Source organism: Zonotrichia albicollis, chromosome 19 (genome assembly GCF_047830755.1).
Source record: "Zonotrichia albicollis isolate bZonAlb1 chromosome 19, bZonAlb1.hap1, whole genome shotgun sequence".
Lineage (NCBI taxonomy): Eukaryota > Metazoa > Chordata > Aves > Passeriformes > Passerellidae > Zonotrichia > Zonotrichia albicollis.
Genome location: NC_133837.1, coordinates 10262297 through 10278450, shown reverse-complemented (window position 1 = coordinate 10278450; position 16154 = coordinate 10262297). Strand labels below are relative to the sequence as shown.

Sequence of the window (16154 nt, the reverse complement as noted above, 5' to 3'; positions counted from 1 at the left end):
GCCTAATTGCAGAAACAATTCCAGGTTGTGAGTCTAAATTTAGCAATTTGAACCCACGAGTCAGGAACATAAAATCATTCTTGTCCAAGTTCTCATTAATTTCAGTAGGCTTTGGATCAGGCATTGAAGAGCCAGAGATGAGCAGTGCTGGTTCCACCAAAGTCCCTCTGGCATGGCCTGCTGCCCACGGCTGTGCTCAATAGCAGAGGCCTAGGAAAGGTGTAAAAATATAGAGGTGAATGTAGAGAATCTTCCCCTAAAGGCTTCCTTGTATGATCCACAGCACAGAGTGTGTGTTTCTAAAACAGCCAAGAAGTTGTTAAACATGTAATTTTGTAGCAGCTGGGTTAAAGCCAGGGATATTTTTCCTTACGAGAGCTCACCTCTGTCAAACGTTTGTGCCATGGAATTCTCAGGTTGACCTTGCCCATGTCAGTGTGCCTTGCATCCCCTGCTTGGCTCTTGTGCAGCCTCTGAGCCTCAGCTCCCTGAGCAAGCACTCAGCAAAGTCTTCAACACCTTGAACTTTCACACAGCAGCCTGGGAATCTGTTCCTCTGAGCTCTGGCTTCCATTCATCAGGCTGCAGTTTTATAGTAGCAATATGTTCGTGTTTCCAGAGAGGCAGGAATTTCCCTGAGAGCTCTTTGATGGGAGCTGCTGAACTGGCTCTTCCCATGGAGCTCTGCAGGCAGCTTGTGACTGATCCTCATGTCCTTCAAGAAAAAGGGACAGAGTTAAGGCATGCAGAGGTGCCATCTCTGGGTGCTGTTAAGGGAATTTGCACCTGAGGGTGATGGCATGGATCAGTTGCATTGCAGTTGGTGGGTGATTTGTGGGCCACCAAGTTCAGAGTGATCCCCACTGTGTGTCCCCTTCTCTGCTGGGTTAAACTCACCAAACCAGACCCAACCCATAAAACTTGAAAATGAGCAGTGATGCAGGGCAGTTATTCATTATTTCATTTTTAGTTAGAATTTCTCGATATTTGATACCGACTCAAATTGATTACATTAAATCCCTTTGGACTGCACTGAAGTTTCTCCATTACAGCTCTGGTTATCTCTGAAGGATTGTGAAGTACAACACTCAGAATTATTAAAGTGTGTATCTGAAATGCTCAATCAAGGCAATGGCTCCATCACACCAGCACTGTGTGTGTGTGTAAGAAATAGCAGACCCTGACTTATAGGAAACTATTTTCCTTTTTAAAGATCCTTATTTCACAGTGGAATATTTTGCAACCATATTTGAAATCATATTTTCTGTAATGATTTCTTTTTTTAAGGAACCTCCAACTAGAATGTTGTGTCTTTTTGAATATTATGTTTTCTTCCCTGTTTTCTTTTTATTGGTGTTATTATTATATTGATTGCTTCAGGCAATGATCAATTATTAAACAGCTCTTTCAAACAGCAAATGTGTGGATCCATCTGTGGTTGAGCTCTGTTGGGTGACAAGATTGGCAGCAGCCTGTGACCATGGGCTGTGCTGTGCAGGGGGTGTTGCTCTGATAAATGATGATGCTGAACTGTTTTATGGTGATTTAACATTGAAACCTTATTATACTGTGAGCTCAAAGTCTCCCCTTTGCAAAGGCTGTGTCAGCAATAAAAGCAGTGACTTTCACAGGCAGGAAAGACTCTCACCTCATTAGAGCTTTGGAGAGAAGCTTTAGTGGCAGAGCTTCAGTTTAGGATAAAACCAGAAGTCAAGAGATAACTAAACAGCAGGAACATGAATGCTGGTGATACATAAACTCCCACTGAATGAAGCAAAATGAAGATCGGAGTAGTTATCAGTTTTTTGTGGTTTTTCTCCTGATTGTCATCCATTTAATGCATAATTTAAACACTATTTAAGTACATGATTAACTACTTTTATAACAAAGCATCTTCCCAGACCTCAGCACTGGGGAAAGAACACAGCTGAGCACTGCTGGTTACTCTTCAGGACAGATTTTAGAAGCTCCACTATGAATTTTCTGAAATGACATAATTTTCAAGTTCTGACAACCAGTGCTTAACCATAAATTATTTCTATTTACAAGATATAATTAGCAGGATTGGACATAAAGGGAAATAAAATTATACCAATATAGAAAATAACACTTTCATAGATAAAACTGTATCTTGTACAGATGAATGTAAACTTTAAAAAGATGAACCAATGCCTTTAATGGTTTTATGAAATTATGTTGTAATTTCAATGTTGTAGTTCCTTTGATTTCCCAGTCCCTGAAAGAGAAACAGAGTTGGGATTATTCAGTGTCTGCTCATGACACAGTTGTAACCAGAGATGGACAAACTGCAGGAGTTTCCCACTTACCTTGGGATGACCAAGGGCACTTCAAACTGAAGGTGGCAGTGGCAGGGTCAGTGTGGAAGTGTCAAAGCCCCAACTGGACACAATTGCAGGAGACAGGCACAGGTGGAAAGTACCAGTTCACACCAAGGGGCAGTGGAAAAGCAGCCTCTGAAGACGCCACTATTTTTATTTTTTTTTCCCAAGGCCATAAATAACCCTTGGAGTGCACTGCACTGTAATGACTTGCAGTAACAGATTTTCCTACAGCAGAAAACCTCCTGGATGATATGATTGTCAATGCTGCCATTGCTTCACTGCCAGGCTTGGATTTTAGGATAGCCTAGTGCATTTTAAAAGTCAATTTCCTATTACTTTTTCACAGTGTTTATTAGCATGTTTTGTGTCTTCTCACAACTTTTACTTTAGAAAACTGACAAACACAACTTCCCCTCCTGCATTTCCCTGTATGTTTTCTTTGTTTTACAGGATCCCAAATACTTCAAGTCACAGAAAACTGGGAGAGGCCAATTGAAAGAAGGCTGGAGAGAGACCCATCAGCCAATTATGTGTTCCTACAAACTTGTGACTGTGAAATTCGAAGTCTGGGGACTTCAAACCAGAGTAGAGCAATTTGTACACAAGGTCAGTGAAACAGGAGCTGTTTCTTATCCTCCACATGAGCAGAACTCAAGCACTCACAGGAATGTGGCAATGGCTGGAGAAGCCTGGGAGCTCAGCCCAGGCTCAGACCTCTCACAAGGTCTCACAGAGCTGGAGCAGAGCCCAGGACGTCACTCTGGGTACAAACCTGACAAAGCCCAGAGCTGCTCAGGCCTAAGGTTGAAAAAAATTATCAATAACATTTTCAGTGCTGTGACCAATTTATGAGCTGAGGTATTTTTGAGTACACAGGGGTCCCATACACACAGCACTGAGGTGAAGAATCCCTTAGAAACAGACAGGGGGAAATCAGTCTACTAAAAATTCCAATTTCCAATCAGTCTACTAAAAATTCAATTCATGAATAGCACAACTATGAGGTGATCAAATTTTTCATAGTATTGACCTGCTACATGTTTGAAAAAACTGAGAAGGGGAAAAAAAGAGATCCAGAATGTCTAACTGGCCAAAGATTATTGGTGTTGTCATTATATTGCAATAGTCCTATTGTCATTACATTGCAAGGGTTCCCTATTGCTGGAGTTTTGATGTTTCTCATAGGCAGCTCCTCCAGGCACTGACTCTTCCTTCTTCTCACAGCAGCCAACCAACTCCAGTTCCCTTTCACCAACCAAGCCACTCCTTTATAACACTCTTATTCTTCTTGGCTATAGCTGTGGCCTGTTAAAGTCAGGCCTGCTCCTAATCTTTAATAATTAACCTAGCTGCAACTGTTGAGGGGGTAAGATTACTTTCTATACTATCTTTATTTACTTATATTCTACCCCCCTACATGTTGGTGTTTCTACACATTCCCAAATGGATTCCTTGCTAGTCAAAGCCAGGATTCAGTGCTGGCAACAGATCCAGTTCCAGTGGGAAGCTGGACTAGGAGCCCTTCAGGGCCAGAATGACTTTTTAGACACAGAACTGCCAGAGGGTTTCTCACTTCAATCCTGTTGAAAGACACAGATGAGAAGTTTTAACCCTTTCCTTGTTTGCAGGTGGTCAGAGACATCCTGCTGATCGGTCACCGGCAGGCGTTTGCCTGGGTGGATGAGTGGTATGGTGAGTGTCCTCCTGAGCCAATTAACCTGCAAATTAACCCTTCCAGGGGGCTGGGACAAGCCTGGGACAATTAACAGCAGGTTCCCATCTGCTGTCATGGATCATCAGGTCCTGGTGTGAATTGTTCATGGAGGAGGTGGAACCATGTCAAAGATCATCTCCTTCCACCCCATTCCATGGGCAGGGGCACCTTCCAGTAGACTAGGCTGCTCCAAGCCCCATCCAGGCTGGCCTTGCACCTTTCCAGGGATGCTGGATTTGGGCAGCAGCCAGGGATGCCTTTCCATCCCAGCATGTCAGTGGGCCTGCCCCAGTGCCTCACCTGCCCTGCAGGCAGGAGTTGTCTCTGTGGAGAACCTTGTGCAGGTTTGAATAAAGCTCCTTCTTAAAGCTGCCTTAACTTGCAGCCATTTCCATTATTGCAGTGACCTTAGATGGTCACTGTGGTGAGAGAAGGATGAGAATCTTGTTTCTTGATCAGAAGGCTGGATTTATTGATATATAATATATGATACATTATAACTATACTAAAAAGAATAAAGAGAGAGCTTGCAGAGACTGCTATGCTAAGAATAGAATAGAAGGAATGGATAACAAAGTTCTGTGTTGAAGGAATCTCTCCTGAGCTGCTCTTGTGATTGGCCCTTAGTTGGAAACATGCAAAATGAGCTAATTACAGGATCACCTGCCACATCTCACAACAGCTAATAACAATTTGTTTACATTCTTCTTCTGGGGCCTTTTGCTTCCCAGAAGATGGACAAATCCCAAAGAAAGGATTTCTATGAAGAAATGTCTGCGACATTCCATCCTACAGATTCCTAAGGCTTCTGACCCAACACATTTCCAGCTTTTTAGGAAAGTCTGAAACTATTGATATGGATTGCAACAAAGAAAAGATGGAGCTTTTCTGAAAAAAGATGTAGATAAGCATAAATCCTATGGGGTCTGATTCAGCAGCAGCTGCCTGCAAAAAGTGCTGGAATCCATGAGGCAGCTGTGGGAATGTGGGCACTTCCAGCAGGACAGGGCAATCTGAATATCAAACCAGCAATCACAGAGTCTAAAGAGAGCTCACTGGTTTGTACCTTTTGCATGCATTTTCTGTAAGACATATCCATCACCACAGCTGCTCTTAAAACAGGCTCTGAGACAGGCCATGGAAATGCCATAGGAATTTGACAATATATTTAGAATGTTTATTTAGGCCCTCCTCAAGCTTCAGGAAACACCAATTTGGGCATTTCATGGGTGAGGGACAGCTCTCAGCAGAGCTCAGAGCGTTGTGCATTGCTCAGGGAGTCACTGCTGCAAACCCATCTCAGAGGTGTCACAGAATTCAGCCAGTGGAATTTTGGGGAGGTTTTGCTTCAATAAGAACAGAATTCCTGCACTGGAATTCAGCCTCCAACTCAGTGGGCTCATTGTTTGGAAATAGAGAAAAAATTGCTTTTGAAATCACAGCGTTCTTATAAATTCAATACTGCATGAAAATCTTGTGCCGTAATGGTCATAAAAATACTGAAACTGCTAAAAATATCTTTTTCTATTGGGAGAGCTGTAAACTAGTGAGAGAATTTTATATCCAATGAGAGAGTTCTTCAGAGCAATTTTTTTTTTTAATTTTAGATTTGTTTCTTTTTTTACCTGAAATAGAACAATCCTTTCTTTTCCCTGCAGCAAGTCAGGAAAACTGGTAACTTTAAATAAAACAGCCTGACTTCATGTAAAAATTGAGCCCATAAATTTGCTCCCAGTCTACTCAAAATATCTATCCAGCGAGAGATGGAGAATTTATTGAGGAGCAAAGTGTCAGCTGCACTTTAGCAGAGTTACTGATAATGATGACAAATGAACAGCCATGAAGTTAAACATACCAAACAGGTTTAGCTCAAAAACATTTCACTATAGCTTTTCCCCTCCTAAGTCTAAAATCTCCCTGCCAAAAATACTCTTTCTACAGATGAAATACTGTGTTGACAATTATCTTGTGGATTTTTCCTTGTCAGAGTGAGCCTTTTTACTAACTAATATAGTGTATTTTTAAATGTTTAATTATCAGCATAAGTACAAAACCTAAAAAATCTGGGCTTAATAAAATAGATATAATAACCTAGCATCCAAAATATAATTTTAAGTGTCTATTAACACCTTTTGAAATGAAAGTTTGAGAATGACCTGGAGATGATGGTAATCATATAAAATGAATCAAATGATCAGTGTAATAAACAATGTGTTATGTTCATGACTGGTTGCTGTTACTGACCTTGTAAGTATGAATGTGTTTTGTCGTTTAATTTACTGAACTCTATTTAGTTTTATTATTAAGCAATTCTATTTTCTCAGTGTTACTTACTAATACAGAGCATGTTCTGTGCTTGGCAAAGTGCATCCCAGCATGTTACTGACACAGCTTCTGAGCTTGTTTCTCATTCCAGACAACAGTAAAGTCTGATAGAGTATCAGTTAGGGGTATTCCATCTTTCCTTTCAAAATTCCTTGATCAAAATTTCAGACTGTATTTGTTTTTACTGATGAATTATGACATCAAGCTGAAGTTGTATCTTGCCTTAAAAGCTGCCTCATAAAATGCAGCAGGAGCCTCAGAGCACAGAGCAGGGAGTGGTGTGATCCAGGAACTCCCAAACCCCAGTGGCACATCATAAACTTGAGGAATATGGGAGCCTCAAGAGCAGATCACAGTGCATGACCAAAGGGGCACCCAGTTGTAAGCAGACTGTGCCAATAAAATGCTCTTGAAGTGTTTGGAGTCAAAAGTTGATGGTTGTTTTTACGAGGCTCAGAAGTTACCAAAGCATCGTAAAGAGCAGCCCAAACTCTGCCACTGCTCCTGCTCTGACTCCTCACTCCCCAGGGCATTTATGGAAAGCCTGGGGATACTCAGAAGAGTCACAGGCAGTTATTGGATTCTTTATGTTTTTCTGGAGCTGTGGTGGGTGACAAATGCTGCTCAAGGTGTTACCATTGCCTGGTGTTCCACAGCACCTGGCAGGCTGAGCTGGGCAGTGCTCAGTGACCCTGCTGCTGGGATCAGCCTCATTTCAGGGATATTTCTAATTTTCATCATTCATTCAATTGCTTGAGGCTACACAACCATTAACATACTCACTATTAATACACTTACCAGTTTAAGTATCAGTTTCTGGAATCTAAAGTGGTGTGGGCTCTAACACTGTGATTTTTGCTGGTTATGAGATGTACAATGCAAAGTTAACTAAAACTCTTTTTGCAAGTGCTGGAAAGGTAAGTAAGTATTTATAATATTTCTGTATCTGTCCTTTATTCCAAAGGATCTTCTAAAATCTCTTTAGAAGATCTGGGCCTTTGCCAAGGCCTGCACTTCAGTACTACCTGCCTACCTTACATTACACAGATACTCCTGAACAATTTCCACTCCTTCCTGTTCTCTGACTCCCTTGACTTAACCTTGCACCTTCCTTGGCTGACACAACTACCTTTATGAGGTAATTTTCATAAAGCTAGTTGCTCCTTGCTTTTTAAAAAATCTTTTGTTGGCTTCTGCTGAAAGACTTTGTGTTCCTAGAACCTTCTCCTTAGGAAAAAAAGAAATTAAGTTTGCACTGAATCAATGGAAAATGCCAACAATTTTGAACTTTTTACAGATATGACTATGGATGATGTTCGAGAATACGAGAAAAATATGCATGAAAAAACCAACATTAAAGTTTGCAACCAACATTCATCTGCTGTGGATGAAATAGAGAGCCATGCCAAAGCAAGAGTATGTCAATTTTTGAAACGTATTGCCCATCCTCAGCCAATGCATCTGCACAGACCAGAAAAGAGCAACCAATTGCTGATCAGCCAGTGGAATTTTGGGGAGGTTTTGCTTCAATAAGAACAGAATCTTTCTCCATGAAGTGCAATCCTGCCTTTGGTTTGCACTGTGACCCTGCCAGTTATGTAAGGGAGGGTGGGGTTGGGCTCATATACAGCTCCCTGGCTTCCAGGAAAACACAATGCTCAAATTTCACTTGGATACATAAAGAGGAGGTTAAAGAGGATTTTTACTTTCTATTCTTTCAAGAGTTAAAAAATGCAGGAGTTCACAGTGGTCTAGTCAAAAAGCCAAGAACATGGGGAGTGGAAAACTTCTATGGGATTCACAAAATTCTTTCTTTCACCAGGAAAAAAAAATCTAATGAGTTATTCACACTTTTCAAGGTAACTTTAATGTTACTGTCATTGATTAGCTACCAACAAGGTGTGAAGTATTTTCAGAAGTATGCAGCAGTGGTTTGTGGAAAAGGGCAGCTTTCTGTGTATGTTCGCTGGTCTGGAGATTTTATAAAGTACTTAATTATCTAATTTGGGCCCCACAAGTAGAGGCCTAAATTTAGAGGTTGAAACTCTCTGCAAATAGAGAAGATGCAGCAGCCCTTGCCCCTGCAATGTCATTATTCCTTGATTTCTGCTACTGGTGCTGTGGAACTCAGTGCTGGATTTAGCCAGGAAATCAGAGTGGGGCAAGGCTTGAAGGGCTCCAAGTCTTTCCTTGGCTCTTGCTCAGTGCCAGCTGGCCCCAGCCTGAGGAGATGTTGTCTGCACAGTCCCTGGGCAGGTAATTCTTGTGCTCGTGACACAGCAGCTTCACTGACATCAAGGTTACTCCTTAGCAGACAGTCAGTTCAGATTTTGGCTCTACACTTCAGGGTTTGGTTCTGAATGAAGTCTGCCACCTGTAGTTTCCATGTGGAAAAATTGTCATTGAGGTCAGAACAGAAGTTGTTATTAATGAAAAAAAGAAAGTGAACCTGAGTCTTTCTAGCTCAGTGTAAGAACTGTTTTACTTGAGTGTATATCACAGCAGAAGGAAATTAAAGCAAATATAAGCTGAAAAGTAAAAGTCAATTGAAGTGTTTATGTCTGAATTGAAAATGAATTCTTGGAGGCTCCATTCAGTAAGACTTCCCTTCAAAGGACAGTGCACTGACAAACCTTCCTGTCCCCTTCATTTGTCCAAGACAGCTTTTGGTTCACAGCATACAGAATTCCTCAATCAAAATCCCTGTGACTTCAGCGGGATTTGGGACACTTTGAGAGCAGAAATTCTCACCCACTGTTACAGGGTGTGAAACTAAATGTAAACCAGCAAAACAGGTTCAAACCTCTCTCCAACATGAGTAGGTACAGTTCCCCTGGGACCATCTGTTTGTTGCCAGCACTTCTGTCAGATCTGCAGCAGGCAGATTCTCACTGCTGATGGTGCCAGTGTGGGCTGGAGAGGTCCCTGCAGTGTGTGCAGGGGGAGCCAAGGCACCGTGCAAGCTTTTATTTCATGTAATATTGGATCACAACAGAAAGCTGCTTTAACATGTCTGCACCTGGGTAGGGGCAAAACAATCAGTGCCCTGAAAGAACAGGATTTTATCACAAATTTGGTAATCCCCACTGCCAGCCCTGTGCTTCAGACACTCGAATATGTGAGACTTCTTAATTGATTAAAAGACTCCTGGTTTTATTTCTATATTTTTGATCTTTCGTGTCCCAAAGAATCTATAAATGATCTAATGAAATACTTCAAATTTATGAATTTAACTTGACATTCAGCAAAAATCTTAACATTGCCTTCAGTTGGCTCGGTGGGCGTCTTGCAGGCACTGCAGACATGGAGCAGCAGGTTCCAGAAGATCTTTGCTGATTTTCTGCTCAGCTTCCCGGGTGGTAGCAGATGTCACTGCCGGGGTTTATCGCAGGTTCCGCACGGCTCCGCGCTGGGATCGCGCTGCCCTCTTGCGGGGCTGGGCAGCACCGGGACAGCTCCGGGACAGCTCCGCGCCCTGCCCGCTTTTCCTTCCCCAGGGCTTTAATCCTCATCTCCTCTGCCTGGTGCCGCGGGAACTGAGCATTTGAATCTTGCGGCTTTGTCAAGGGAGAGAGAATTCTTCAAGGCTTTATTGGCGGAAAAGCAAAACAGGCTCGGTCCTTGCATGAAGCTGCAGCTCAAGTCAATGGAAGGAGAGAGAATTTTTCATCCCTTGATAATTACAGCAGATGAACAAACCATGACAACCCTTTGCCCACTTGGCCTTATAATCGAAATGAAAAATTTAAAACCCTTTTCAAGTTTGAAAGTTTGAAGTTCTGAAAAATGCTACCGGCTGACTGTATCCAAATGTACTCTTTAGTTGCCTGTGGAATAGCTGGGTTTTGCCAGCAATTCCAGAGGCAGCAATCTTTATTCAGCTCAGACCCAGGGAGAGGAATCATTAGGACGTGATTAATGTACTTAAAACTTTGTTTCCTTACATTGTGCTCATTGTGCTCCAGTCAGCACCTTACAATGGGGAGGCATTCATGCGGAGAAGCGCTTAATGAGATGCGTGATAAGCAATCGTTCCCTGCTTTAGGATTTGGATGGAAGTAGTTTAACTGAGTTAATGAAATGATTATTTGAAATTATTCTAACATGCCTTTGTCTTTCATTCCTTCTCGTTGAAGACATGACAATGGATGAAGTCCGAGAGTTTGAACGAGCCACTCAGGAAGCTACCAACAAGAAGATTGGGATTTTCCCACCGGCAATATCTATCTCTAGCATTTCCATGCCTTCCTCAACCCGCAGCGCTCCATCTAGTGCTCCATCAACCCCTCTCTCCACAGATGCTCCTGATTTCCTAACAGTCCCCAAAGATCGGCCTCGGAAAAAGTCTGCTCCAGAAACTCTCACTCTTCCAGATCCATCGAAAAAAACCTTTTAAATTAGCCCTGCATGTTTCCTCCTGATAAGCCATGTCTGCCACAGCAAGAGTGACATAACTCCATTGCTCCAAAGGTCGTGGTGGTTTGTTGGTTGGTTTTTATGTTTGTTTCAGATAAATCTTTCCGGTGTGGAAAGATGACTCCTTTCCTCAGACTTGATCCTTAAAACCTTCTGAAAAGTGCATGCAAGAGAAAGTAGTTGATATATTCCTAAAGTAGTGTTTCAAGCCATATGGTGCATCTTACTGCCACCAATGGAACAGGCTGAGGGGATGCTATAAACGAAAACCAATCTTTCTGTAGCAGTACTCTGCCTGCAAACCCTCATCTAGGTCACAGCATTTATAATTAGGAGTAGGTATTAAGTAAATCTGCCAAGGACTTCTGAGGCAAATTAGTGCCAACTAGAAGGCAGGGTTAACAGAAAAAACCCTCCCATTTTTTTCTTTTATAACCAATTTTAAAATCTTTCCCACTCTCAGGCTTCTCCTGTGTGTTCATAAACTTTTGACCTGTAACTCATTGTACTTGAACACCAACAGATCCACATTTTGCTTAATATGACTCAGGATTTGGGGCCTAAAACACAAACCACAAATCTTTTCAAACCTAAAATATCACTGTATCAAAGCCCCAGTTGTAATTAATTATACTGACTTTGAGGCCATTGAACTATTTCTACCTTGCACAGAATTTGTAACAGGAACCACCTATTTCTTGTAGATAATGTATTTTACTATCCCTGTCCTTTTGTGAGCTCAGAGTGTTGGTGTTCATCAGTGGTGTTCTGTGACATTGGAAAAAGCAGCTGAATTGTGCCAGTTGAGAAGCAAAAGCAATGAATTCTGTCTTTTCCTCGCTGGAAGAAGAGCAGAAGTCAGGCTGGGAGACCTTGAATGCAGAGGGAAGAAAACAGGAGGCTCCTTTTTCTTTCCTGCCTTGAATCTCTGCTAAACAGAACAATCTGACAGAGCTGGGTGCAGGCACTGCCTCACTGGGGAAAGGGACAAAATCAGTCACTTCAAAAAGCAAACCAGTGGTGGGGGATGTTGAGGAACCAGAAGTGATCTTCCTGGTGTGTGTGTGTGTGAAATCACTCCTCAATCTCAGGAATTCAATTGTTGACAAGGATGTTTCCCAGAGGGAAGTGTAGATGGTGGAAGAAGGAGAAAAATAAATGGCAGGAGTGGCTCTTCCTTCCTTCTCTTGAAAGCATGAACTGGGTGAGACCCTTTCCTGCTGCCCCCTCTGTGGGACACTTTGCTCTCCCCCACAGCAGCTGCTGCTCCATGGCTGCTGCAGCTCCTTCCCTTGCTGACATCAGGGAATGACAGCTCCTCCCTGAACCATGATCCCAGTGGGTGACACTTTGTGCCACCACTGACAGGTCATGGATAGAGGGAAAAAGAGACTTCTCAGAGCTGAGCTGTCCCTGAATATTGAACACTCAGTTTGGGGGTGCCCAAACCTGGGGCACAGTGGCTGAAATGCACTGAGCTCCTCTCTGGCTGCAGCTGCAGCACAGGTTTTGTGAAATGAGAGGTATTTAGGGAGAGGTTTTAGGAGCAGCAGCAATTTCACTGCCAACCTGCACTGAAACAAGTGTTCACTTGTCTGATAGTGAAAATCCTGCAGCCAGCAATGTCCAGGAGCTCTCTGCAGGTTTGCTGTGGTCCTGCATTCTCCCATGTCCTGTCCATGCTTGGCTTTGCTTTTCCCTCCAGAGCTGGGAATTCTGACTCATTGCTGACCTGATGGGTGATGCTGCTTTGTTTAAAAAGAAGCTGCTGTGATACTGCAAACACAACTTTCCTACACTGGTTTATGATTTCATCTTAACCAGGGTGCACATTATGGAATCATAGGATCATGTGTAATTTTTTATTGTAATTATTGATTTAGTGTCAAGATTGGAATGTTGCCAGCAAAGGGAAACCTTTAAAAACATAAAACATTGTTTAGTTCTTTTCTCATTGCCTGACTTTGGCCCATACAGAAATAGTTCAGGTCTGCTCCACCTGAAAGTCTGTTTCAATGGATTTTTAATTTGTCCAAGAGAAATTTGCTCAGCTCTATTCAGTGTCCTGGTGCTCATGTGACTGTTTCTATTCACATTTGGGAATCTGGGTTTGACACAGATTGTTAGACCACAGCAGTTCCATCTGTTCTGATTTTAACTGATTGATTTCCAATACATTGATCAGGATATTAAGTAGGTTCGGGGACAAGTCATTTGTGAAAATCATTGAACAGGACAGATGTGAATATCTGCTGGTGGAGATGTAAGAGAGAGACAGACCCTGGAGTGTCAGAGTGCCAGAACCCTCCCTGCTGGGCCCACCTTCAGTGTCCCCACCCTGGATCCAGCCCTGGCAGGGGCAGGAGCAGCCACTCTGCCTCTGCTGCTGCCCAATCAAGGCCAATTAAAAGCTCTGTAATGTGCCCCTGCTTTGGATAAGAGTACTCGTGTTTTCACTGATCATGCTGAGTTCTGCCTTGCTGTCCCCAGCACTCATCACCCATCTGGTCAATGACAGGATCTTTAAATGCCTTTTTCTGTTTGGTTGGCTGCTATTTAGGGTAAGAGAGCTTTTTCTAGAATATTCCCAGCAGGCACACATGAAATGAAATGAAATGGGAAGGAAGGTCTGAGTATTTCAGTGCAACACCTTGAGGAGAGGGGGTTGTTTTCAGTGCTGATTTTTCCCTTTCTGTTGTGTTTTCAGACATGTTTATTAGGATTAAAACAGAGAGTTTTGCAGGTGTTCCTCACTTTGTTTGCAAAGATAAATGCTGTGATGATTTCCTGGGTGCAGCCTCAGAGCTTGGTGAGCACAGCCTGTGTTCCTCTCCTCTGCCACAGTGACAAGAATCCCGTGATGCAGCCCTGCTAGGACTTGGCAAGGAATTTTTTATCAAGGAGAATAGAGTTCAGAGCAAAAACTGTGATGGGTTTGTTCAGGTTTTTATGAAAACCTCCAGGCTTTGCTTGTACTTTTGTGTATTTTGGATAGAACAATCATTACAAAACAACTGGCAATTCAGTGCAGCTTCAGAAGGGTCCATCTCCTAAAAAATCAAAAAGGGAGGGACCCACAAAAGTTGTTCCTGAAACATGTACTTAATGGGATTTCTTATGAATGTAATGGTTAATTTTGTAAAGGACTGGATAAATACTATGGAAAGAAACTCTTTGACCTTGTTCTTTGGCTTTTTTGATTATTCTGGAAGGTGATTTTGTGACATCTAGTAGCCAATTTGCATTAATTGCTGCTGTAGAGACTTTGAAACTGAAATATTTGTTCCTTGAATTTCAGTTTGTAACAAGACCGCTAGACTTTGCTAAAACTGCTTTGAAGCTTGCTGCACTATAACTTCAAAACAATGTGTTATCCTTTGAAATAAGCCAAATGTATATGCTTTTTATGAATTAGTGAGTGCAGTAAGAGAGAATTCAAAAATCTTGTCAATAGGAGATTTTCTGTTGCCATTGTTTGGACTTGGTTTTCTATGTGTAAGTTAAAATTGCTAAATAAGTCTAACAATGTTTTGCTTTAAATGAACAGCATGGTCATTGAATTATGATCTCCTGTAGTTTTGTGGTGTCACTAAAGCAGGTTTTATTGGTTTCTTTCATTTCTGTGATAATTCCACGTGATTCTGTTATGTCCAGTAATTAATTTCTCTTATTTAGAGCACTGATGGCAACATCAGGCAATGCATCACCACCGTCAGAGAAGGACCAAGTCTTGATTTGCTCTGCACGTTCAATAGTGCAAGGCTCAGCAGGAGACTTTGACTGTCATTTTTCTCATATCACTTAGTTTCTGTTTTTTTCCAAGTTATTTATTATTTTTAATATTGTATTTTTCGTTGCATTTTGTTGTAAATAAACTACCAACAACTATTCTTTACAACAGTAGCTGTTTGCTTTACTGGGTCTCCTGGAGGCAGAAACCTCCTCACTAACATGTAGCATTGACATTTCTACCCCAGCTCTGCAAGTCACTTCCTCAAAATTAAACAGCACAAAGAATTAACTTTGTGAGGAAAATTTAAGCACTTACAGCCTGTCCTGGGTTCTGTTGTGCCCCAGGTCTGTAAAGGTTTTACCGGGGCTGGTGCCCCATCAGCCTGGCATTAGCCCATTCACTTGTAAATGACCATTTGGTTGACAAGGAAGTTTTTCATTGGGGAATCTAATTCTTTATGCAGGGTTTGGCAGCTCAGTGCTGTACCAAATAACTGGAAAAGACTGGAAAAGAGACCACTGGAATGCTCTCAGGCTTGTCTCCAAGTCCGTTAGTTTTGCTCACCAGAAGTTTCCCTCGCACAACGGTTCTTTATAAGCTTTTACACAGAGACTTCGCTTCCTCCATGGAAACGGAGCTTTCCCTGCTCCAGAGGAACGGCAGCGCTCATTCAGGAGGGAAAAGCTTCCGGGCAGCGTGGGACAGGGCAGGGGAACAAAGCGGGGACTGGAAATGGGACGGCTCAAAGGGGACAGAGCCCGAGCAGCCCCGGGACACCTCGGCAGCCGCTGGGTCACCGTGCCCGGCCGTGCCCCCGGAGCCGGGAGTGTCCGAGCGGGTGGGGACAGTGACCCCAGGGACCCGCACTGACCTTCCACAGCCTGGGCTCCTGGTCTCGGGCAGGGCTGAGATCTGCACACGTTCAACATCCCACACAGGGAAACACAGCGCGGTGAAATCCCGAACGGGACCCTCCGGCTGCGCTGTCAGCGGGGCCGGGCTGCGCTGCCCTGGGGACAATCAAACCCTCGAGTGACACTGCCCTGGGGACAATCCCCCTTGTGCTGCGGAAGGGACAATCCCGCCCCCAGTGACACTGCCCAAGGGACAATCCCCACCCGTGCCGCTGCCCGGGGGACAATCCCCCCTCAGTACCTCACAGGGCACTGGCACGGGCGGGGCCGCTGCCCGGGACAGCCCCAGCCCAGCGGGGCCCGCGCGCACCCTCAGCCCCAGCGGAGCCCTCCGCGCCCGGCCCCGGGCACATTAGCGCACACGTGACCGCCTCATTAGCATACACGTGACCTCCATTCCCAGAGACGTGACCCCGCTCGTCGGCGTGCACGTGACCCATTCATTAGCGTCAGTCTGCGCCCTCATTAGCATACAGCCGGCCTTGCCGTGGGAACGCCGCGGGAGCGATGGGGACAGCCATCGGACAGCGGCGGGGACAGCCGAGTGAGGGCAGTGCCCGCGGCCCCCGGAGCGTCCCGCTGTGGGGCGCTGTCACCAGGACAGCTGCCATCGTTCTCCGCAGCTCTCACAGTACTTAGAGCACCGAACACCTTGGGAGCGCAGGGGCCCGCAGCCCTCAGCCTGGGCCCGCAGCCCTCAGTCGGAGCTG

General features: G+C 43.8%; 1 protein-coding gene and 1 long non-coding RNA gene across 3 annotated transcripts in view; one reads left to right on the top strand and one right to left on the bottom strand.

The window, feature by feature from the left end:
- The window catches only part of PITPNC1 (phosphatidylinositol transfer protein cytoplasmic 1), a 75420-nt gene extending 64759 nt beyond the window's left edge, over positions 1-10661 (top strand). The window contains exons 7-10 of the mRNA XM_005490443.3: positions 2793-2948; positions 3971-4034; positions 7679-7797; positions 10518-10661. Coding sequence (XP_005490500.1) covers positions 2793-2948; positions 3971-4034; positions 7679-7797; positions 10518-10523 — 345 coding nt within the window. The 3' untranslated portion in view covers positions 10524-10661. The remainder of the gene's footprint in view (positions 1-2792; positions 2949-3970; positions 4035-7678; positions 7798-10517) is intronic.
- On the bottom strand, positions 7601-16050 carry LOC141731193 (uncharacterized). 2 transcript variants are annotated; one of them, XR_012583159.1, is made up of 2 exons: positions 15402-16050; positions 7601-10012 (listed from the first exon to the last, which is right to left on the bottom strand). It is a non-coding gene; the product is annotated as an uncharacterized LOC141731193 (long non-coding RNA). The 2 variants fall into 2 exon arrangements; XR_012583160.1 differs by lacking the exon at positions 15402-16050 and adding an exon at positions 15095-15377.
- Between the last annotated feature and the right edge of the window lie 104 nt (positions 16051-16154).